General features: G+C 31.9%; 1 protein-coding gene across 1 annotated transcript; it reads left to right on the top strand.

Moving 5' to 3' along the window:
* The first annotated feature begins 14,724 nt into the window (after window positions 1-14,724).
* Window positions 14,725-15,648, top strand: LOC141517025 (olfactory receptor 4C11-like). The gene has a single exon (XM_074227963.1). The coding sequence runs from the start codon at window positions 14,725-14,727 to the stop codon at window positions 15,646-15,648; it is 924 nt and encodes a 307-aa protein (XP_074084064.1).
* Window positions 15,649-26,803: the final 11,155 nt, after the last annotated feature.

Below are 26,803 nucleotides of genomic sequence, written 5' to 3'. Positions count from 1 at the left end.
TAGATTATACATGTATGCCTAGGTTAAACATATCCATATGAAAGATGCTGTGAAAGAAGACTCAAAGCAAAATTGAAAATACCATTAGAGAGAGAAAAAAATAATACTTAAGTCAACTTTTAATGATTGAAGAGAGCAAAGTTTGGTCTATCCAAGGTAGGTCTATGATTGTTGTGCATCATATCTGAAAATCGCCCAATGCTGCTGTTAGTGTGTATAATATTCTTATGGTTCTAGTACAATATCATAGATGACTTTCAAGTATTTGTGATGAAGACTGCCATCTGCATACAGAGAAGGACCACATTTCTGGTTCTTTTCACTTCACTCAGCATTAGTTCTTCCAAGTCTTTCGAGGGAATTCTGAAGTCCAGCCTCTCACAGTGGTGTTCCATCACATTCATGTATCCAATGTTGATTAGCCATTTCCCCATTTGTGAGTATCTCCTCAATTTCCAATTGGTTTTCAGTATGAAAAGAACTGCTACAAATAACTTTGTACATGTATGTTTTTAACCTTTATCTGTTCTCTTTGTGATACAGACCTAGAAATAGAATGCAACTTACAATCTTAAAGAAATTCATCTGAAAATAAGGTACTAAGGGAATTTTTCCCTCAGGAACATTTAGCTATCATTTAATAGAAATGGGACAAGAATTCCCTGTCTGAATCCACAGACAGCTCTCTTAACAGTGTACTACAGTTTAAGTTTTAGTTCATGTTAACCAGGTTCATTCAGATATTACAGTGATTTGTATAGGGCATAGAACAATATGGGATCTTAAAGCATGTTTATTGAATTGATTGTATCTTCCACAGACAGAGAATGAAAGATTATGTTTGTAAGTAAATTGTGAAGGAATCCAAATATGGAAAGTTCAAAGTAGAAGACAAATGTATTTTTAAGGTAATAACTAGCAAAATCACTTTAAGGCTTATGAACTTGGTGATTATTTTTTATTCCTCAAGTTTTGGACAACCTCTTTCTAGGTTCACTGTCTCTTTTGTCATTCATGATATGCTGAATCTTCCAGAAAGAACAAGTAAAATTAATACCAGATTGCGCATGTTGCATTTGCAGAATATTCCCATAACTTCAGAATGTTCTGATTTAAAAACAGTAAGAGTTCTTCAAGATTCAGTTAAGAAACATGAAAAAAATAGTGAAACACCAATAATTTTGGTGTACTTTAGAGCTTTAATTCTTGCTTTCACCTTCTTTGGTTGAGACTGTAAATGAATAGGAAGAACTAAAATCAATCTGGTAGCCAAGGTATAATAAAGTTTAAAGAGTAATGAATCTGGAATCCAAGGAACAGTTTGAATATATTCTCTTACCTTCTGAAACCTGTGTGTCTCTGGGAATTCACTGATATATACTGTGCCTAAATTTCTTCCAAAAAAATAAAGAATTTGGGTCAGATGGCATAGTGTTTGATTGGGAATGTCTGATCAGTTAATTCAATCTTGGGGGGAGAGGGGACAAAAATAGGGTAAGGAGTTGAAGAAATGAATATGGTCCTGTAATTTATTTCTCTATTTATTCTTATTGGAATTTAGTTTTCTTCATTCCCTAACCCACTCTAATTGTCCCTGAGTCCATTTACCCAGATCCTATTTCAATGCACTGTTATCTCATTTTTATTATTATTACTCTGTTCTAATTATAATATTAAACATTTATAATGCTGAATGTGTTTTAATGATGGGAAGTCATTTTCATGTTACCTTTTTTGATCTTCAGAGCAACTCTGAGAGGTAATTGCTATTACCTCCATTATATTGCTGAACAAACTAAGTTCTGAATGACTTCATCACAATCACATATCTAAAAATTGCCTGAGATGGACTTTGAAATCATGTTTTCTTGACTCCAGGTTAAACATTCAGTCTACAGATAATCTCTATGATCCAGTATCCATCATTGTCTTTATGGTTATTTTACCATTTTACAAAACACTCTAGTTGGACTGATTATTTGAAATCAAGACTTTAGCCATGAGAATGGTAGGATAGACTGAAGTCACATTTTGGAGGAACTTTTCATACCAACCTAAGTGGTTTAGTATTAGTAGGCACTAAAGCAAAAAAAGGAAGCCTGAAGCTATTTCATCAAGGAAGGAACAAAGTAGAAGCAAGTGCTAGAGAAGATTAATCAGTGTGTTTTGACATTTTTGAGTTGTTTTTCTATATGTAATAATTATTTTTTCTATTCATTTAATTTTCTATGCATATGTAGCTGTGGCAATGTTTTCTACTTTCAAATATATCATTAACAGCCTATGAATCTTGCAAAATTGTACCATCTAATTATTGACATTTTATATAAAAGTAGGAAAAAACTTTTAAAAAACTGTTAAAAATACTTAAAGTTAGAAGTTTTAGACATTGTTTTAAACAATGAACTAGGAATAGAGTTGAATATTCCCATGGTACCTCATTGCTCCAGTGCCTTTGCAACCATGAAACATAGTCATTAAATAGAAAGATCATTAGCATCCTTATAATTAATAGTGCTAATAAGGACTACAGAGACAAAACCAAATAACCAACTTTGTCTTTTACTTTTTTATAATTAAAATGTAATGCATTTTCAATTCTCAAAAGAACTAATGTATTTAATGAATTGATCAGAGATAAATATCTTTAATTTTTGAAAGACTAGTCTCAAAAATCAAAGTGAAATTTGAAAAACTTAATTTTATTTAGGTTTCTTATAAAAGCAAGAAAATATTGTCATAATTTTATTTTAAAATTATCATTAAACCTAATATTTTATAAAGTAAATGCAATTCATACATAGATTCAGAAACAATAACTCCCATTTCTTAGATTATTACAAGAAATGGAGAAAGAAGGATCAAAATCTAAAATTGGGAAAGGTATGCTTTATTTGACATTTTAATCCAATGTTTATTTGCACCATTGCTATATATTGTCCAATCATCTTTCATCATAATACTTCCATGTGATCTTTTAGGCTTTTATTTCTTTGCTTGTGCCTTTTATATGAAATTATTTTCAAACATTTTCCATTAAGAACATTTCTTAAATTGATTAAAATAAATACTTCATTAAAAATAATACCAAATATCTTCACAAAAATGTCTAGGCATCAAAAAAAGTATTTATTCTTCACATATGAAGAAAGAAATCTCCTGAAATATTTTCCCCGTCATTAATGATGTGAACCTTTATACATGATTTACTTTCCTAACAAAAATTTAAGCACATAAAGGCAATGATAAATTTTTGTAGCACAAAGCATACATCATTGGTAGCAGATTGTTAGCATTTTATAGATATAAAGTAGATTACAGGAATTCTACTCTGAATTTCTCATTTTATAGAGAAGAAATTGTTTTCTGAGAGATTACACCATTCATAAGGTCATTTATAAGATTTAAACTAGTCTAGGACTTTCCCACAATATTACTTTAATTTGATTAATAGTAATTTATAAATCATTATTGAAAAATTAAAGATGTATTTAATTCATCTTAATTTTTCAAAAGAGGTCAATATTTTAGTAATTGAGAAGGAATGTTGAAATGAATCAATAATCTAAGCAACCAATTATCAATTTATAATAACCTTAATTTTAATGCTATTTTTAGATTTGATTTAATAAATCTCTTCTTTTGTCCTTATCAGTTCAAATAATGATTATGACAATATCATTGGTGTCTTTATCTGGGACAGAATTTTCATTGAGTAGAACATGGTCTGAGTCTGATAGACAAGTCTATAGTTTGTACATAAATAAAAATAAATCAAGGCGATTGGCTTTAAACAGCAGGAAATGTCAAGATACAGAGGATGTAAGTCAGGGAATAATAGGTGAGATTCACTCACTGATCTAAACAATGAAAAAGTATACTTGGGGCCCTTCATGAGAAGCTAATCACAGAAATGTATAACAATATTACTCAACTAGAATGACTTTGTTAGCTAGATTTTAAATTCTTCTTAAAATATTTGTTGAATTAAAACTATTACATTATGTCAATTTTTAAAAAAATACTCCAGACAACCTCCTATTCCTCAAGCGTTCCTTTATATGAAATGTTGGAAGAAGAGAGTTAGAGCTTCTTGAAGTCAAGATGGAACAGTAAGCAATTGTCCTCTCCCAAATTCACCTCCTAACAACCAAAAATTTGTCTCCCAAAACCAATCATGGAACACCAGAACCACCAGAAAATGGGGTGAAACTTTTTTTAGTCCAAGAAACTTGAAAGTACCATAGGAAAGGTTTGTCTACATATAGTAAAATGAGACCAGTGAAGACCAGTCTAGTATAGGAAGCATCACAGAAATCTAGCATAAAGCCTCACCTTAGGAAGCCAGCAGGAGTTCCAGAGTCCCAGTTTGGTGCATCTGGCAAATGCCAGCTCTAGAACCACTCATGTGTCATTGCCCGAAGAACCCACAGATTCCAGCTCCCATATTAATCATATGCTTCCAGTGTAACTTCAGGCAAGTAGGTGATGCTCCAAAGTCCAGAACATGTGCTTCGGTATAGTCCATAGAAATCTCAAAATGCCCCAGCCAACCTCAGCACTCACCACCAACAACAAAAAAAGCATTAGGACAGTTTAGCACTTGGTAAACTGCTAGTTCCCTATTTCTCCCAGCAGTATCAGCCATCCTACAGCCCTCAATCAAACAGTGCAGCATCAGATATGAGGTTCTCATGGGGGAATTAGACTGGAAGTCATAGAATATCATGGTCAGAAAAGCAAAGAAGCTACCACTAGAAGTATCAAAAAACTTCACAAAATTCAGCACAATACAACATGAGAGCAAGGGAAAAAGAAGGGATGAAATTTTTTGTAAGATAAAAGAACCACAAAGTTGACCTCCAATAACAGGACCAAAGGAGAAGTATAAACAAGTTAAAAAGAATACATAAGGGATTCAGTAGAACTAAGGTATTTACACCCCTCACAGCAAGTTGATACTTATAATTGTTAAAAAAATATGGATACTATTTTTATAGCTAGAGGGAATAAGCCTAGGCAGAGGATATGGGAACAAGGGAAATTTGAAGGAAGGATTCACAGAAAAAAGTAATAGATGAAAAAGGGTTCAATAGGTATAGAAGGAAGGAAGAGATAGAATGAGGTAAATTATTTCACATGAAGAGGAACAAAAACTGTCACATTTGAGGGAAGCAGAGTTAGCAAGCATTACTTGCACCTTGCTTTCATCAATATTGACTCAGATGGAATAACATAGACAATCAGATGAATTTATAAATCCATCTTATCAAACAGAGAAGAAAGAAGTTTGAGTAAGTGTGGGGGGTGGTGAACTGATAGAATGGAGTGTCAGATCCGGGGAGGAGGTAGAAAGGAGCAAAACACTGATGAAAAAGAAAGGAGTCAAGGGTGAACAAGGACAAATAGGAGGAATTATAAGATCTAGGACAAAACATGGGTAAAAGAGAGAACTCAGAATGTGAATGAATAGAACTTTCCTCTAAAAAACGAAGATAATAACAAAGTAACTCAGAAAACATGAATCTACATTATGCTATTCACAAGAAAAATATTTAATAAAAGAGAAACATACAAAGAGTAAAGGTAAGGGGCTTGAGCAGAATCTATTATGTTTTAGTTAAAATAAAGTAAAAAGATGAAAAAGAGGGGAAGGAATCCTGAACTCTGACAAAATAAAAGCAAAAATAGACCTATTAAAAGATAAAAGGAAGGATATTTTATCTTGCTAAAAGATAACATGAAAAATAAAAAAAATATTAAGCACATATAAACCAAGTCACACAACATCTATATTCTTAGAGGAAGTAGTTAATAGGAAAAAAATAAAGAGCCAATATTAGTGCAGGAATTCAGCTACTGTCAGAACTTGACAAATAAAATCATAAAATAAATGAGAAAGCAATTGAGGAGGTAAGGGGAAGATTTCATGACAAAACAAGAGATAGAAAGCATAAAAAATGTATAATACATAATGTCAATAATAAATTAAAAATACTCTTGCTCAAGCAAACTCGGTACATCCAATATTAGAAGTAAAATAGACAGCTGGGAAACAATCTTTATAGCAAGTGTCTCTGCTTAATTCCTCAAATATATAGAAAACTGAATTATTTTTAAGAATATAAACTATACACCAAAAGATAAATGGTCAAAGCATACTAACAGCTAGTTTTTCAGAGGAAAGACATCAAAGCTATCTAAATGCATATGAAGAAAAAATTTTCAAAATCATTGTTGATTAGGAAAATACAAAGGAAAATATTTCTGAGATATTCCACAGTTATATTGACTAAGATGACAAGAAACTAAAATGACAAATGTTGGAGGTGATTTGGGAAAATTGGAACACTAATACACTTTTGGAGTTCTAAGCTAATTCATCCATTCTACAGAACACTTTGGAACTTTGCCCAAAGAGCATATTCTATGACCCAGAGTGCAACTACTATCCCAAAAGTATTTGGGGAAAGGGAAAAAAAAAAGAACCACAAGTGAAAAAAAAATCTTTATATAAAAGCATCCCTTATCATGATGGCAAACATTTAAGAAATCAGGGCCTGGTCATCAATAAAGGAATGGCAGAACAAACTGTGTTAGATGAATTTAATTGGATGCTATTTTTCTATAAGAAATACTGAAATGGCAGGTTTCAGAAAGATCTGGAAAATTTGATGTGAACTAAGTATGACTGAAGGAATCAGAAACAAGAGAGTATACTACATACTCTCAGCAATATTATGAAATGATCAACTGTGAAAGACTCAGCAATACAATGATCAACAAAATATAGAAAGGATTCATGAAGGAAAATGCTTTCCATCACTGATGGACTCTGAATGAATATTGAAATATATTGTTAAAGTACTCTATTTTTACAAATGTTTTGTTTTTTTCCCTTTGTATCAGTTTCTATTTCTACATTTGAAACTAATATGATTAAATGACAATACAGGCTAAAAAACTATTACAAACTGCCTATCATTTTCAAAAGGGTGATGGGAAAGGAAAGGGTGGGAGTGAGAAGAGAGGAAAAGTTGGAAATTAAAATATTTTAAAAATTAATATAAAAATTTTTCTTGATATGCAATTGGGAAGAATAAAATAGTATTAAGATTAGAAAAATATGATGTAAAAAGAGGAAATAGACAATCACAGACAGATGGAGATAGAGAGAAATACATATTAGGAATATGGAGAGCAGGGTTAATATTATGAGTACAATTTTGCTGAAATTGCCTAATTACGGCAATTCTAAGAAGGTCTTGAAGTATCCTTCCCTTTATTTCCCAACTTATTCAGGTTCATCACTGAGGCTGTTCTTTGACTATTTAACAATTAATAACTGATATCATGATGCATTTTTTCTTCATTTAAAAATCTGAAAGCAAATCATTCTCCTTTTTATAAGTTACTTGCTGTAAATGTGAGTGTATTTATCCAAATATTTCTTTAAAAATAGTATTCTGCATTTAATATAAGATTATGACTCTAATCACTGAGCAACTCACTTTTCTTTCAAATCAGTTTCTTTAACAGTAAAGTGGTCATAATAATAGTATCTATCTTTCAATATTGTTGTGGAGATGAAAGGAAATAACATGCTAAATACCTTGGAAACCTGAAGTACTATATAAATGTTAGCTGTCTTTATTACTATTACCACTTTGTTGAAAATAAAATAGGCTCTCAAAATACCCCCATGGGTTATAATTTGTAGATTCTACCATGTTCTTTAGTTTCCTTGTTTTCAAGCCTTGTTTTCAAATTCTGTTATTTTCAAAATCACTGACAATTTGGAAAAATATAATGGAAAATTCTCTAAGTCACATAACCAATTTATACTCTTGAATCCTCCACATGATTCATAGTCATACATAATATTTATTAAATTTATATTCTATCTGCAGATTTTGGGGGTAAGTTTATTTATTTGGATGAATGTAACTGGAAGTCATTCCATCTTTGAAAATACATTTTTTTTTGTATACCTGGTTTCTTTTTATTTTTGTAACCTTTGCAATTCAGTTAGTTTAGGAAGTAATGACTTACTCTAGGTCTGCAATAACTAAATACATATTTTTACCTATTAATCTATTTCTTTATTTTGTATTATTCTCTGCAGGGAAAATACTTAATTCAATGATCAAATGAGCATAAAATGCTCTAAAGGAATTCAAATGTCACTTCCTAAAATCCAAAACTGTATATGATTTCTGACTACAAAATTCTTAGGAAGAAATTACTTTTATTTCAGCTCTGTAAGGAGCAATCTTTTGAACAGCTGTTTATTAAAGCAAACAGAAATCTCTCAGTCAAAATTTATTTTTGGTCTCAGTTCTATCCTCTGATAGCAAAAATATGAAAAAAAAAATCCTTCATTGACTTAAGAATTCCCCAGATACTTAAAATAACAACAAATCATTAATTCTTGCATGGTACATTTAAAATATTCTCAATTCCTTCAATCAGTCCTCCTCTGGACTCAACTCGAGACCTCCGTTTCATAACCCTGCATTCATTCTCCAGTTTTCAATAGGTTCCTTGAAATATGTTTTCCAGAAGTAAGCATAACTTTATGTCTGCTGTCTGGAATCATTATTACATATATATGTATATTTGCTGCTGATGATATGATTATCCTCACAGTCGTGGCTTATTACTGGTATGCGGCTATCTGCAAAGCCTTGACCTATGTGATCATTATGAGCAGGCAGGTATGCTTTCTTTCTTATAGGATTGGTCTTGGCAGGATTATATTCTAAATTCTAAAGAAAAGATAAAACCAAAAAAATATAAAACATAAACAATGATGACATCAGAATTTATATGAGGCCTGGCTTCAAAGAGTTAATTCATCAGGGACTTTGATTTTTGCTGGAAAATGTTATTTGCCTGTGTAGTCAATTTTCTTATTTGTCAAGGCTTTGAGACCAAGAGGTAATTCTTTCAGTTCATGGACTTAGGTAAGAATGCTGTCAACTCTCTGAATGATTTTAAAATACTCTTTTTACTCTAAATAATCATTACAGAAGCACAATTTAGGAACAAAGAGAGGAAACCCCAGCATGTGAAAAATTCATCCCCTTTCCTTATGAAGTTTTGAAAATAAGAAATTGTGTAATCTTATTTCATAGCTAGAGAATGGAAGTAACTCCTTTTAAAAGTTTATACTGAGGTTTCAAAGAAGAAAACTTTTAAGGACTAATTTGAAGTAAGTGAGGTATAATTAATCATTGGAAGCCTTACAAAATTATTCTGAGACAAGACTCTGACACTGGCAACTTTCCACCATGATCTGTTTTGTTTTCCTTTGACCTATGCAACAATGATGTAAAATGACTTTCCATTCTCAAGACAAGAAAGAAAGAAAAATAAATGAAAGGTTCCATTCTCCTATTCCCAAATGAGCCACAGTCATGTGCTGGGACCAACTCACACTAAGAGACCACAGATATTTGCTCTTGTTTAGACAAATATCAGATTAACTTCTGATAAGTTCTCTTATTTCCCTGGATACTTAGGAATAGTCTTCTGGACTCAAAAACTGTGATTCAATTGATAAAAGAAATCTGAATATTATAGAGTAATATTGGTCATTTTGAGCAGAGAGCAGAACATATAAAGGATATTGGAACCATTGAATAAGTTGATACTTCAACTCAAGTTACTCATTTTTCCTTCTAAAATTTTGAGAATTAGAAGGTAAAATTTTCCTGATTCTTTTACTGACAAAGGTAGGAACCTCCTAAAATTTCCCTTTTGTGGATTCTAAAAAAAAAAAAATCAAACTATTTGTCATAGTGAGACTGATTTTTTTTTTATTTCCTGAAAGGAGGAACTTAACAAATTCAAATAAGCCATCTAATGACACCCAGATTCCCCTTCTTTCAAGAGGAAGGAAACCCTATATATAACTTTTATGAATTATCTGAAGGAATGCTCCTCCGTTTAATGTACATTATTAATTTTTTATATGACCCGACTTATTTCAGAACTCTTCTGTACCCTCTTTTGTAACTCTTTTGTACCCTATTACTTAGACAAGATTTCTCTCTGAGTCAGTTTTTATTATCCTATTTGTAATTGCTTTTCAATGTTTTATTACGTATCATTCAATATCATTTTCTTTGCTATTTTCAGCATTTGTTTAATGCAGTTAAAAATCATGATTATGACAACAGATGCCTATCCTTTAAAGGGATTTATTCTCTTTCTATCTGTTTTTTGTCCTTTAGAAAAGTGAACATTCAGATTCATAATCTAAGGGAATATGAGATTAATTACTAATTAATTTTATTTTCCTTGAATAAGTAAAAAAATGTCAGGGTCCAAAGATTTAAAATGAAGATTGATAAATATCACAATTAAGAAAATATCACAAATATGAAAATCCTTTTAAAAAATGTTCATGGTTTTATCACTGAAATACAACTTAGAGAAAGAGACAATGAAGAAAGAAAAACACACACATTGCTTTTCAATGTAATCAATTATCCCATTCCAAACCACTTGATTTAATGATTTACCTTCCTCCTCCACATTATTGGTGTTCTTCTTCTTCTTTTTTGCCTTTTCTTCCTTCTTTATTGTTCTCATTACTTAAAAATTTAATGATGTTATTATGTGTGTCTTTCTTATTCACCAAGTTTGGATTTTATAATTCACACACAATACAAAATAGTATTAAATGGATCCATGACAACAAATCATGTATTGATCTGAGTGGAATATGATTTCCATTATATGACAAAATGTTGGGAAACATGGGAACCACTAAGGAAATGAAAACAGTTCAATTTTGTCCTATAAGTTGGGTCAATATAAGTATGGGGAAAAAACTGATCCTAGGCACTGTAGCAGATGGAAAGTGAAGTCTAGTAATGAGTTAATATTATTAGAAGCATGACAATTTTGAACTGCAAAGTTTGGTTATATAAAATTTTGACATGGGAGCCATAATTTAAAAATGAACCTTATCTCAGTCGTTTCTTCTAGGAAAATCAGAGTCTGATGCTCCTTTGTACAGATATCTCATCATAGAAATTATTAGATTGTTTCCCCAGACAAAATTCAAGGTTCTTCTGGGCTAAACTGTTGCTTTTACTTTTGAAAAAAGCTTAAACAAATTTAAGGGACTGTATAATATTTATGATATAAGATATTTAGTATGTATCTAAATTTCTTCTGCCTAGGTCACTTTTAGTTTACTTTCAGAAAGTAATTTAATGATGCAATTATTATTTCTCTCCTTATAACATTCCCTGTCCTTTTCTTCTCACAGTGTAAATTTTTTGTCTACAATTTCATAACAGTTCTACTCTGGAGCTCATACATCAGCTAAGGAAATAAATAAATAAAAATAGAGAAATTGAATAATTTCAGTTTTTGTTCTTATTTGCTATGAGGTGTCACAAACTCATTTGGAAAAGGGAGGAAAAGTGTAGAATTTATGATTTTATTTGTTGTCATTTTTTCATTTATGTATGACTTAGTGATCATATACAAATTTTTCTTGGCAAAGATAATAGCTATTTGCCATTTATTTTTCAATCATTTTTACAGATAAGAAACTGATGCAAACAGGATTAAAGCACTTGAGCAGATTTATATGGAGAGCAAGTGTCTGAAATCAGATTTGAACTCAAAAAATTGACTCTAATTGACATCGATTCTGTTATGCTATTACCATTCTTATCTAGCATCACTGAGTCGTTCCCATAATATCAGAGAATACTGATAAGTTCTCTGGTCATTAATATTCTTCTTACCCAACATCTACAACCTCAAAGATTCCAATACATCTGATGAATGTATTATGATTTTGACAAATGATAGTCAATATAATATATTTGATCAGCATATTTTCATTTTGACAAATCATAGACAATATAATCAATCTCAATCCATTGCATGATGTAATTTTATTTAAATGAACTTTTTGAATGTTTGGAATAAAATAAGCATCATCATCTCAGAATATAGTAAAAAAGACAATTGTCCTTGAAACAAATCTATTGTGTAAAGCTTACTAATCCTTTTAAGTTTATAATAAAATTGTCATGTACTTTTTCTTCTTCCCTCCTTTCCCACTTGCCCAGTGATGGTTATCATTACACACATAAAGGTATAATTGTATATGTATGTACACACACACACACACACACACACACACACACACACACATATATATATATATATAAAATTTTATATATGCTTTTATTTTATTAATCCTTTCTCTGTAGGCAGATAGCATTTTTATATGTTCTTCATGGTAAATTTGGGTATTTATAATAGTGAAAATGGAAGATTCTCTTAAAACCATTCATAGAAGAATATTCCTGTGATTTTATAAAATATTCTGTTAATTCTGCTCATTTTCCTCTTCCTTATTTCATGTACACCATTCCATGCTTTGTTTTTAAGATCACTGAGTTTATCATTTCTATTAGCAAAGTGGCATTCCATCTCAATTTTTTCAGTTATTTACCAATTGAGCATACTGCTATTTCCATTTTTTTGTGACCATTAATAGAGCTACTATAAACATTTTAGAAAATACAGGTCCTTTTTCTTGCCCCTCAACCATCTTTGAAAATAGATCAAGTAAGTATTAATGGATTAAGGGGAAAAGCATTTTGATAATTATTTGGGCATAATTCCACATTTCTCTTCAAAATGTTTCAATCAGCACCCAATTCCACAAAAGGTGAATTAATATTCTAATTTTTCCACTTTCCATTCAATAATTGTTACTTTATGCTTCATTCCATAAAATATCTCAAGATATTTTAATTTGTATTTCTCTAATCAACAATTATTTAAAGAATTTTTATATGACAATAAATTTCTTTGAATTCTTCACCGACAAACTGCCTATTCATTGACCATTTATGAAATGTATTTATTAATTTTTTGAAAGATAGGATAGTAAATTATTAAAATGACTGAAATTTTAGAGTAAAATGCCAAAAATATGAAACTTGGTTCTTTCGCTTAATTATCTAAATCACCTTGAAACAGTCATCTGAAATTTCTTTATACTCAGTTTCTACACCTATAAAATGAGGAATTTGAATGAGATATTCTGTACAGTCAGTTATAGATAAACATTTATGAAACTTGTTTATTTTCCCTCTTAATAAAAAGGAAAAATTGTGGACAGAAATTATTAACATCTCTATTAGATAAAATGAACATTAATGTTCTCAAAAGGGAAAGAAATAATTCCTTGAAATTTAATCAATGAGAATGACTTGAATCATGGTGTATATAGAAAACATTTTGTAAAAGGATGAGTTTGGATCATTCTCAAAAGAAGTATGAATAAACTGGAAACAATGAATTTCAGTTAATCTTATTTCTTATTTTGATATGGTCACTACAGTAGTAAATGAATGGTATGACAATAATGACATATTACAAATGATTTAAATGTGAATATATCCTTATACACTTATTTATGGATGTATACTTTAACAGCATTTTCTACACATGTATTTACATGTGCATATTGAAACAGTTGCTGAATTTTAGGAGATATACTTTCCAAAATGAGAATTTTGATAATCATGCTGGAACTTGACATTGTTGGACCATATATTGAGTATTGTATTCAATCCAATTTATTTTGTTATAGAAATAATGTTAAAAAGCTGTAAGACCTCCTTGAACTGAAAATGAAATAGGTGAGTACACTGTACTATAGTATTACATATAGTATTACATTTATTGATTTAATTGGTTAGGAATTCTTTTCATTAAAACTGATATAGGGTGGAGATGATAACATAATGAAGCAGTGAAGAATTTTTTAATATAGAAAGAGGGGCTTTATCCCCCAATTTATTCCATAGATCAGAAGTGGAAACAATGGCTATAAGTTATGAAATCTTTCTATCTATCTATCTATCTATCTAACCAACTATCTATTTATCATCTGTCTATCATCCATCTGTCTATGATATTTGCCCTTCATTCTCAAATAAGGCTATGACATCAGGGAGGTGATGCTATGAAAAGCACAAGAACTGGATTGGAGTGTGGGAGTGCTGTGATAAGTCAATAGACTAACTTTCTCCTCCAGAGCCATCTGGGCCCAGTGACTGGTTATGAATCAGGATTACTGAAGATGGCCCCCACTGTGAGGCAACCAGGGTGAAGTGACTAGCATAACATCACACAGCTAGAAGGTATTGTCTGAGGCTGAATTCAAACTCCCATCCTCCCAACTCCGAAACCAGTACACAATCCACTCCTTCACCTAGCTGCTCTATGCAGATATGCATATATGTAGATAGATAGACGAATACAGATTTGATAAAGGGAGAATTTCTTAATTAAACCTATGAAATATTGTAATAGCAGAAAACTAAGATTGATTCTATCAGGTCAATAGGAAATAAGCAAGGAAAGTTGCAATTTTCACCAAGTATTAACTTCAATAATAATAGTGAGTTATTATCTGTTTCTATTTCTTTATAAATAAATAAGTCCAAGAAATGTGGAAAGAGAATTGCCATAGATAATGACAAATGGGTGTTCTTCGTATCATTCCTTGGAATATTCTTTAGGGTACAATTACAATAGATAAATTTAAATACTTGAGAATAGACAATGATTCTGTAACATAGAATCTTTTTGTCTGTTTTCCTTTTGCTGCTTTCTTCCACTTATGCTATGATTACTTCTAACTTATATCTTATTTTCATTGAAGAAAAAGAAATGAAAAACAACGTGACCGAATTCATTCTTCTTGGACTGACAGAAGATCCAGTGAAAAAGAAGATAGTATTTGTCATTTTCTTGATTTTCTACACTGCAACTATGTTAGGAAACCTGCTCATTATTTTAACAATCAAAACCAGTCGCACACTTGCTTCCCCAATGTATTTCTTTCTGACCTATTTGTCCTTTTCAGATTTCTGTTTCTCTAGTGCCACAGCACCAAAATTGATTGTCGACAACCTGTCTGAAAAACAGACTATCTCTTTTGATGAATGTATGGCCCAACTCTTTATAATGCATTTTTTTGGATGCATGGAAGTCTTGGTCCTTATCCTCATGGCTTATGACCGCTATGTGGCCATCTGTAAACCTTTGCACTACTCAGTCATCATGAACCCAAAGGTGTGTGGAATTTTAGTAAAATTGGCCTGGGTGGGGTCTTTTCTGCATTCAATCATCCAAGTCTGCCTTACACTGAGTTTACCCTTCTGTGGTCCAAATGTGATTGACCACTATTTTTGCGACTTGCAACCTTTGTTGAGATTGGCCTGCACTGACATCTATGTCATAAACGTATTGATTGTTTCTAATAGCGGGGCCATATGCATGGTAACCTTTGTAATTCTAATGACTTCCTATATGTTAATACTTTATTCTCTAAGAAATCATAGTGCAGAAGGGAAGCGTAAAGCTTTGTCCACGTGTACCTCTCATATTATTGTTGTTATTTTATTCTTTGTCCCATGCATCTTTATTTATACTCGACCTCCAATCATATTCCCTGTGGATAAGTTGGTGTCTGTATTTTATACCATTGGAACTCCATTACTCAACCCTTTGATTTATACACTGAGGAATGCAGAAGTAAAAACTGCTATGGAGAAGCTATGGAACAACAGAGTAAGTTCTCATGGCAAATAATATACATAGATCCCACCCCCATCCCATACACGCATAAGTAACTAGTATGTCACTTTATAGTAGTCTGCTTCCGTTTCCAAACATTTCAGATAATATTTGTTTTGTTTTTTTTGCTTTTTTTAGGTTTTTGCAAGACAATGGGGTTAAGTGGCTTGCCCAAGGCCACACAGCTAGGTAATTATTAAGTGTCTGAGCCCAAATTTGAACCCAGGTACTCCTGACTCCAAGGCCAGTGCTTTATCCACTATGCCACCTAGCCGCCCCTCAGATAATATTTGTAAAGGGATTAGTTTAGTGCCTGAAACATGATAGGGTTTTTTTTTATCAAATATTATTACCATTTTCACCTTCAAAGATGGCATGGATCAAAATGAAGAAGATTTTTTTTAATATGCTTGGACTTGTCTCTGAACCCTGACATAAGGAGAATAAGATGTACTCAGGAAAATATAGAATGACTGCTCATTCTGATGTGTTCAACCCAAAAAAGCAAAATACTGACAACACTATGAACAGTTACAATTTTTAATTATAGCTGGTGCCCATATATCCTTTATTAGTACATCAATATATTAAATGAGATAGCAATACAGACACTTCTATGAGATTGTGGGGAAATTCAGCATATATTTCTTGTCTCTAGCAATGTTAATTGTCTATATGATATTTAAAGAAGTTTCAGAATTCTTTGTAAAGGTGCCAAAGACATGATTTTTTTGAATTGATTTTCGGCACTACAGTCTGAAGATCCAATATAGTTCAAACTGATTCTATTTCATGGGGAGAGTGGTGTTCAACTAAAAAATGACAAAAAAACAGTAAATAGATAGACAGACAGGCAGACAGACAGACAGACAGACAGACAGACAGACAGACAGATAGATAGATAGATAGATAGATAGATAGATAGATAGATAGATGATTAATGTGGGAGAGGATGTGGGAAATCTGGTATGCCAATGCATTGCTGGTGGAGTTGTGAACTGATCCATCCTTTATAGAGAGCAATCTGGAATTATGCCCAAAGACCAATAAGAATATGAATACTCTGTACTAGATTACAATGGTGAATGACTTATGTGAAAGATAGAAAGAATAAATAAGTTATTCTGGGAAGTGTAAAAATGGATTTTAATACTCATTTTGTTGTCTGTAAAGCTGTCTGGAACAAATTTGACAATGGACGCAGTTTGATAGTCACCATGATTAAAAAAAATTGACAATAATGTCCTCTTCTAGATGACAGTGAGTTGGGGAGATCACATCATAATAACAATCCTCATACGGGACACACTCAACAGATTATTACCTATAGGAAATAGGAGGTATTATTTTCTGATGAGGGTTGGATCCCAATATTCCTTGTGGTTGTTGTTCCTTCATATTATCAACGAATGTCTGTGGCCCATGGGTCATAAGTGATAGTACGAGGAAGGTACATACATTTGATTTCTGAAGTTAATTATTGCTAACTATATAGGAAAATGGACATCTTCAAAGTTTTTCAAGTGAGATGGGAATTTAGAAGTCATCTAAATGCAAACCTTTCATTTTATACATGAAAAAATTGAGGAGTATAAATGATATATTTTAGAAAATATAGAGACTTAATTCACATGCAGTTATCAGAAGAATAGAGAGGTGACAAAAACATGAAAAAAAACATTCAAAATCTTACTTAATTCAGGCAATAAATAATCCAGTCTGATGGGAATATATATTAATAAAGAACATGTTCAGGAGTCTCCATATAAAAATGCAAATAGTGCCACTTAAAGTAGATTGAAGCTACTTGGTCTAAACTGAAATACTTGATTTACTCTCAAATATTTATACTTTAAAAATTATAATGTTAAGGAAGGTATTCCCTAAACTTCTGTGGATTTGAGTTAACCTTTACTACATTGAATATGATATGAAAAATGATCTTTTAAGTTCTAATATTTGATGATTCGAAGAAAATATTTTTGTGAGATAAGATGTTGGGATATTCAAAAGGGCACAGTGAACCCTATTGAAATATTTCCATTGACTTTGAAGATTTTTATGGAGAAAGTGCTAAATACCATGCCATATGAAGTTAGACCAAATTGGACTGGTTCATTTCATAAAAAACTGACCATTTAGTCAACAAATCTCATGGAGCTAATTATGCCATAAAGATCATCCCTCATTGCCCTGGAGGCTGAATCAGTTATCTAAGTTTCTAAAGTTTAATACAATTAGGATAAATAATTGTTTAAGGCAAAATTAAGCTCTAAATAAATCTGGCAAAGAACTCTGCACCCTAAAGATTTAGACAATTTTTTTTTTTAATACTCTCTATAGCTACCTATCTTGTAAGCTTTAAAAGCATATGGCACGAGGAATTAGAATTGTAAACATCCAAAATATTTGGTGACGAAGACCCAACATTCTCAAAAAGAGTGCCTCATACCTAGAGTGAGTAATATGATGATAAGATGATGAAGTCATGAAAAAATAATTTGTCTATACCTCTTTTCCCCTTTTCTTTCTCCAATTCTGCTGTAGGCCCTGTTCATTCATCTTTTAATCATTCTTTATTCTTTCCCTACACTGTGCTTTCTTCAGTATTTTCATCAAGGACTTTGCACTATACCTAATAATGAAAATTTATTCATGTTTTTATCTTCCTATTCAATACCTGTTTCATGTTATTTTCCTTTTTTAACTTAATGGAATGGAAATCCGACCAAAGTGGACAAAAGTGGGGAAACAATTAAAATATATTGAGGTTAAATTTCAGGGGACTTTGAATGGTTTAGTAAGGACTTCAACCATTATTCTCTATGTGAATAACCATGTAAGGTGAATAATTAAGGCAAGATTCAGGAATCATAGAAATAACTCATCTCAACTTTTAGAATAAATATCACCAGTACTTCTGAGATTTAAACACACATCAGTGCTTATAATTAGGGATTTTTCTAATATTCTAATATCACTGTACTTGCCTCATGTTATTATTGGCATGTCTTCCTATGTTAATCTTTGTTTATTTGCAGAAACAAAGCCATAGAGAAAGAGTCTGCATAGGTCATATAATGACTCATCAACAGGGCTTTACCAGGACCTGTTATTTTGACGATGGTTTCCTGCTGCCTAAAATACAAAGACCTTATTTTTTACAGGTCTTACATTATAAAGATTGATTACTTAGATGAATTGATGTTGGTAAAGCTGTCTTTTTCCCTTTTTTCTAAAATCTCATTAATAAGTTATACTTTTCCCTCCCAAAATATATTTAAGGATTCAGAATTGTTTTACATTTCTTCCAAGAACATTGGCACAGTTAGGAGAAGGGATGAATCAAGGGCAAAATTGAAGTAAAATATCATTATATTACCTTAAATTTGATTTTTCTCAAAGACTTAGATGGAAAATAATAAAAAGAAATAAACAAAACAAAATAAAGTTCACCTTTTATAGAAGCTGAAGCATCTTATTCTTTCTTGTTACTACAATTAATGAATTAAAACACTTGTGATTTTGCATTTTGTTAAATTAAATGAGAGAAAAAAGGATGGAATATGAAGTAAAAGAGAGAGAGATATAGGGAAATCAAAAAATGGGAGTGACTGGAAGGAAAAGAGAAGAAAGGAAGAGAAGAGAGAGAGAGAGAGAGAGAGAGAGAGAGAGAGAGAGAGAGAGAGAGAGAGCAAGCATCATTTGACTCCAAGTCCATATTTCATTATTATTACTTTCATCTATTTTTCTCATAGCATCATCACCCAAACTTTCCGAAGTAGTTATTAGTGATTACCCTAATATATCTACTGCGTCTTGATCTTCTTTAGTCTGACATTCATCTAATAATAACCTTTTCCTTTCGAGAACCTTGCATCAGGTCAAACACAATTCAAAATAAAAACTACAGATGTTTTTATTTGCACCAAAATGTCACTGCCTATTTCCCCCTTCCTCTTTGGAGAATGCCGGTAATCTTGATATCTGGTCAGAGTATCAGAAATTCGAGCAGATTTTATCAAGTTTGTGAGATTCGGAGCTGAGATTGGAACTTTCCATTAGAAGAATATTAGCTGTAATAAACTGGGACAACATCATCGTACCAAACATGTTCACAAGATTATGTGTTGTTTTCAACAGCTAAGGGAAACTGTGCATCCTAAGAGTACGTACGTTAAGCTAAACTCTATGAAAAAGTACTTGCCAGGTTCTTGCTACATGGTAAATAGAGATGGAGCATTCAACGTCGAGCAATGAAAGGTATAATCATGTTACTTGCCTTCAAACCTCTTGCATTTCATTTTTTTCCTATATCAATTAACTTCTAGGAAGGAAAAGAAAAAAGAGAAACTCTCATTAAGATTTTGTGATTAATAGTATAGTAAGAGGAGGAGGAAGGTGAAGAGCAGGAGCAGCAGGAGCAGCAATGACTGAATTTGAAAATCTCAGGAAGGGGAGTTTTTGTTTTTGGGGCAGATTTCGAAAAGGCAATGTTAAACACTAAGTTAAAATATTAACTCTTCAGGGGCAGCTAGGTGGTGTAGTGGATAAAGCACCGGCCTTGGAGTCAGGAGTACCTGGGTTCAAATCTGGTCTCAGACACTTAATAATTACCTAGCTGTGTGGCCTTGGGCAAGCCACTTAATCTGTTTGCCTTGCAAAAAACCTAATATATAGATAGATAGATAGATAGATAGATAGATAGATAGATAGATAGATAGATATTAACTCTTCTATATGCCAAGTTTTTGATTCTGGGAAAGGTGATGCCTCAAGGATATTGTAAAACTATAGAAAAGCTATTGATCTTACTAATAGTGACAGTTTAATGATTAGATAGTTCTCAATATCAGTAAGAAATCCGGATTCAGAAGGGAAGTTCATGGAAGATGTGTACCAGATATTTCAGAGGACTATTGATCTCATTGATCAAATAGTATATGCTGGTTATTGATAAGATATAAACCATGCAGCGAGGAATGAAGCAACCACTGGGGAGAAATAAATTTGAAATAGAATATCTCTTATGACATGGCAAAGGAAAATGGACAACACATATATTTAGTCTTCTTTTCTCATTCCAATACATAAGAGTAAAGAGATCATGATGATGATGATTATTAATATTATTATTGTTATTATTTCATTTTATTTTATTTTGGTGGGTGGGGGAGAGGCAGACCTAGGTTCTTCTTCTTATAAGGTAAGATGTTAAATAAATATGAAAATCTCACCTCCTATTTTTGAGAACCTAGTGGACTTTTATCTCTGTAATGAAAGGTCCAATGGTTCTCAAACAAACATAATTCAGAAGAACCAGAAGGTCAGTAGCAGAAACAGAGAAGACTAACTTAGCAAATTGCAGCCTCCTCTTTACTATACTAGGCTTTTTTTGGAGATGGAATGTCAATTGTGAAAGGATTCCTTTTCAATCCTGGCCTAGATCTGATGTCTTCTACACGTGATACTATGTGATGCTCAGTCTATGCACCAAGAAAGGCAGAGACAGAGGCAGAGATAGAGAGGCAGAGATAATTCGACTCCTCAGTCAAAGAAAAGTACATACAAGAAATGAGCAGCAACAAATACTTTTAGCTTAAGAATGAAAAGCATATTAAAATATTATTTTATCTCAATTTTTCCAATTATATGCAAAAATAGTTTTCAACATTCATCTTTTTATAAAATTTTAAATTCCACATTTTTTCTACACCTTCTCTTCCATGCTACCTTTCCACTACATTGCATAATCTGATATAGTTTATACATGTGCAATCATGTTAACGTATTTCCATATTAGTCATGTTGTGAAAGAAAAAGCATAATTACAGTGAAAAAGGACAGTATAAAGAAAAGCAAAAGCATAAAACAAGAGAAAATAGTAAACTTTGATCTTCATTCAGATTTCACAGTTTTTTTTCCCTCCAGATGTGGAAAGCACTTTCCATCACAAGTTTTTAAAGTTGTCCTTGATCCCTGAAGTACAAAGAGGAGGTAAGTCCGCTATCATCATCAACTGCTGTTAATGTGTACAATGTTCTGCTAATTCTGCTTATTTCAATCAACATTGGTCCATGCGAGATTTTCCATGCTTTTCTGAAGTCCTACCTCTAATGATTTCCTATAAAACAATAGTCCTCTATTACATTCATATACCACAATTTATTATGTCATTCCTCAATTGACGAGCATTCCTTCAATTTTCAATTCTTTGCCAATATAAAAGAAGTATTACTATTTTTGTATATGTGAGTCTTTCCGCCTTTTTAATGATCTCTTTAGAATACAGACACAGTTTGGGTGTTACTGGATCAAAGGGTATGTACAGTTTTACTGTCTTTTGGACATAGTTCCAAAATGCTCTCTAGAATGGTTAGATCAGTTTACCACTCTAGCAACAGTGCCTTACTTACAGAGTTTTGCAACATCCCTTCCAATATTGATCATTTTGAATTTTTTTTCATATTGACCAATCTGATATGAACAAGGTCTTACTACAGAGTTGTTTTACCTGGCATTGATGAAAATCTTTTATAAGAAGTGTAATGTCATTCTACCTATTTGAGAGAATACATTTACATTTTCTCCTATATAGAAATAGAAAGTTTTCATTTTTGTATTAAAACTTATGAAATGGATAATCAATGAATGTTGTTATCTTATTAGAGATTCTAAGGATGTTAAAATAGATCATAGCAGGGGCAGCCAGGTGGTACAGTGGAATGGAGTCAGGAATCCGGCCTCAGACGCTTAATAATTGCCTAGGTGTGTGAACTTGGGCAAGTTACTTGGTCCCATTAACTTACATAAATAAAAAACATTTTAAAAAATAGATCATAGGATCTAGTAAGTGTTTAGTAAAAGTTTGTAAATTTGAATTGTTTAAAAACTCATTTAATCAATAGATTGATTAACATTCATCTATTGTCTAAACCCAAATTGGTAGAATTTACAATTTGTTTAAACTTTATGAAGGATTTTACAAAAACATCATTTAACTTTCTGGTTAATCATGGAAATAGGTTCTCATTGTAAAGTTAAACTAGAGACTCAAAGAACTGAACAATTCTAACATCATTAGGATAATGTTTGTAACCAGCTTTGAACTATCTTTTCCAGGTTCAAGCCCTATATTCTATCCATGTGCCAACCAAGAGCCATTGAAATAATATATAGTCATAAGGAGATTAAATGTCAATGGGAACTATAAGGGCATACACACACACACACACACACACACACACACACACACATATATATATATATATATATATATATATATATATATATATATATATATATATATACACATATATAAAGGGAACACATGGTTTTAAAAAGTAGCTAAATTATTAGCAACAGTACAATTATCCTTGCCTATCCAAAGGACTGATGATGAAATATGCTGTATACCTCTAAAAGAAATAAGTAAATTTGGCTGAATACAGACTGAAGTAAATTATGTCTCTTTTATTCTTTCTTCCCTCCCTCCCTTTCTTCCTTCCTGCCTCCCTACTTTCCTCCCTTCCTCTGTCTGTCTGTCTGTCTCTCTCTTGCTCTCTCTCTGTTTTTCTTCTTTCCTTCCTTATTCTCTTTCTTTCTTTCTTTCTTTCTTTCTTTCTTTCTTTCTTTCCTTCCTTCCTTCATTTCTTTCTCCAATCAGGCTTCTTTAAAAAATGGTGAATATGAAAATATTTTACTATATACATATATATATATACATATACATATATATATACATATATATATATATATATATATATATATATATATATATATGCAACTTGACTCTTATTTCTTTCCATCTCAGGTCAGGGAAGAAGGGAGGGTTAGATTTGGAATTAAAATACTATGGAAAGTGTTAAATTATTTAAACATGTAATTGGGAAAAATCAAATATCTTTTTTAAAAGAAGTTCCAATAGAGTTCTAAAAGTTGATGTGATCAAGAAAAGTTTCAATCAGAAGGTGAAACCTCAATTATTGTATAAAGCAAGAAAAGAAATCTACAAAAGCCTAGGAAAGAAAGAACAAACTAAAAGATGTAAAGCTGCTAGTTAGGAGGATAAATAGTGTATCTGAAACAAGTTCGTATTAAATCATTTTTCTTCTCTCCTTCCTCCTCTGAGAAGTTTGCACACAGAGAAGGTCAGTTTGACTGGATGTCAGAGTGAGGGAGGGAAAGTAATTTCCCATGAGGCAAAGGAGATAAATTTGTGGGCTATTGTGTAGGGCTGTAGTCTCAAGCTCCCATTGAAACAGGGGCCATTAAATTGCATATAAAGGTGCTGTACCATATCATGACTTAGAAAATTCACATATTAATTAATGTTATTTAAGTACTATTATATTTTTTAAATTAAATATTTCAAATTGTATTTTAATCTGGTTTAGGAGATACTCAGCACCATCAAGTTGTACGTAGCCTCTTGTGTTCTTTCAAAAAAGACTATATTTTATTTTTCTAGGAAGTCACAAGAATTGATGAATCACATGTGCAGAACTACAAATAAGGACAATTCTTTTGATAGTAGAACATGTAACAGGACTAAAATAAAAATAGATTTGATGCAAAAAGATAAATACAACATTGTAGTAATAATTGAGGAAAGAGGCTAGAAATACCAGAATTAAGATAACTGTGTTCATGGTGAGAAGAGGTTGGACATGAGAGAAGTTGGTTAGGTACAATGTGGAAGGTTGGGCAATTTGGTTGGATCTGAAGAGTGAGGAAAAGTGAAATGTGCTTGATAATGCTAAGATTTTGTGTTTTGCAGTAATAAGTGAGTTGTGAAGAGGAGAGGGATGAGGAGGAAAGAAAATTACAAGTGTGGGTGATATTAAGATTAAGATGCATCTTGAATTTATGCTTCAAAATTTGTGTTATGTAATTAATTGATTGTGTGGGATTGAAGCTCAGGGGAGAAACTGGGGTGATCATATGCTGTGAGGGGTCATTGGCATAGATATGTTAACTAAACCCATGAAAGCACACACATAGACCCACACACACACACAAACACACAGACAGCACATACAGACAGAGACTTAGAGTTTATTAATAGCTCAAAATTATCTGCAAAATAAGATTCCATTATAGTATCCTAGAATATTTGTGCTTTGCAATTGAGAATATGTATATATATGGTTATTAATTTATATATAGAGAGAGATAGATATAGATATATGTATGTATGTGTACATATACACATTTACTTGTAGATGTATTTCTGTGTATATGTAAATTTAAATTCATATACATAAATATATGTATTTCTTGAAAGAAGGCATAAATGGAGTATGTATTAAATATTCCAGTGGCAAAAATCCAGAAAAGATTGTTAAACTATTGGATAACCTAATTAGTATTAAAGAGAAAAATTTTTGTAGTCTGGGGCATCCTTCCAAATTGAATAAGGATAAATATAATATATTACATAGACTTAAAAAAATAATCAACCCCATTAGGAGAAATTAAGGGAGATGAGAAAAAAGAGCATGAGAATAGAGAAAAAAGACATTGATGATCTGTAGTAAATATAAGACCAATGTAAGAACTAACTTGTGATTCCCTGACCAGCAGGGGATCCATTCAGCTCAGGAAAGAAAACACATATGCACTTAGGTAGGAAATATCAGTAGGATGACTGACAGAGTCATTTTATTGACAACATTTCACAGGTTTATAGAAGAAAACCACAAAATTAGCATGCAGTAGAAAAACAATGATGTAACTCTAAGTTGCACAGGATGTAATCTAGCAGGGTGTAACTCAGGTCCAGAAGTTCTGGTACAGGGCTATCAACAAGTGAGGCCACGAATGACACAGTTGTGTTATCAAATCAGAGTTGCATGGAAAGCCTTCAGGCTCGTGGGTCACCATTGCTTAGGTCATTTAGTCATAACAGACCTCTGACCCAAACTTGCTCCAGTAGCTCTCAACACTTTCCTCTTTTCTGTTTACACAACAAGCTCACAATTGCCCAATCTGATGCTCAACCTGAGTTATATAATCCTGAATTCTATTGGTAGCATATATAGTGGCTTTGGTTACAGGAAAAAATACTTTGAAAGAACTTAGTCAACAGCAAAAGAAAAGCATAAAGAGAATTAATATAAGACACAATTGCATAATACTCTGGGTCCAAATGCCCAAAAAGGGTGGTGTGATGAAACCATCCAAGGAATCAGATCTCATTGGGAGGATATTTGGATGTCTTTAGCCAATTTATACAAATCTTCAATACAAAAAGATAGTTTATAAGATGACATACAAACAACAAATGATCAATATCATAATTACAACAATGCTAAAATTGCTATTTCTATAATACCATGAAACTATATAAGAATTACAGGTGGAGAATGCAACCAATTACACCATTTGTTGCTTAACTCTATATATTCTCCCCTAGCACAAATTGTTTATTACAGAAGTTTGAAATGCGTTAATCAAATGATAAAGATTTTCATAAAGTCTTCTTCTGAGCCTTAAATGTTCTAGGAACGTTTTCTGGCAAATCTTGAGTAAATTTTGCTCCTATCTTATCCTTATTCCTCACTTCTTGACATACACATGCTCAAATAATACAATTATAATAGTTAATATTATTTCCCTCTTTTTCTCAGTAATGATCATAAATTCCTCTATATGGGGGTGTGATAGTACTTAAGTCAGAAAAATTATACCTACCTTCTTAGCATTTCTTCTTTGCTGTTTCCAATAGTAACTTTCTTATATCCTAAATAAATTTTCAGCTTCATCTATCCAAATAGCTTCAGTCATATTTTTCTCTCCATAGTATAGTTGTTACCCATGGAGGGTGGAAGATAGATTGAACAAAGAATTGCTATACTGAATATATGTAAATGAAATCTTGTTTAAATATAATAGTCATTTCTACCAATATCATTACAAGAAGGTTCTTGGTAAAGTGATGAAGGTAAAGAAGAGGGAAATATGAATCAAACAGGTAATACTGTTCATATTATCTGAAGATATATTGAAGGAATGGTCATAATCAGTAAGGCACATTGTGTGTAAATGCCATGAATGGTGACATATTTGGATATGCTTTTGAACATTTTCTTCAATATTTCTTCTGAACATCCTTTCTTTATTTTTTCTGCAGATACTCAATGATTAATATGTACAGGTCCTTTAAAAA

This window comes from Macrotis lagotis, chromosome 3, assembly GCF_037893015.1.
Source record: "Macrotis lagotis isolate mMagLag1 chromosome 3, bilby.v1.9.chrom.fasta, whole genome shotgun sequence".
NCBI classification, from domain to species: domain Eukaryota; kingdom Metazoa; phylum Chordata; class Mammalia; order Peramelemorphia; family Peramelidae; genus Macrotis; species Macrotis lagotis.
This window is presented reverse-complemented; position numbering and strand designations above follow the sequence as displayed.

What these genes read in the sequence shown, in the direction of transcription:
- LOC141517025 (XM_074227963.1), top strand. Translation starts at nt 14,725, where the DNA reads ATGAAAAACAACGTGACCGAATTCATTCTTCTTGGACTGACAGAAGAT.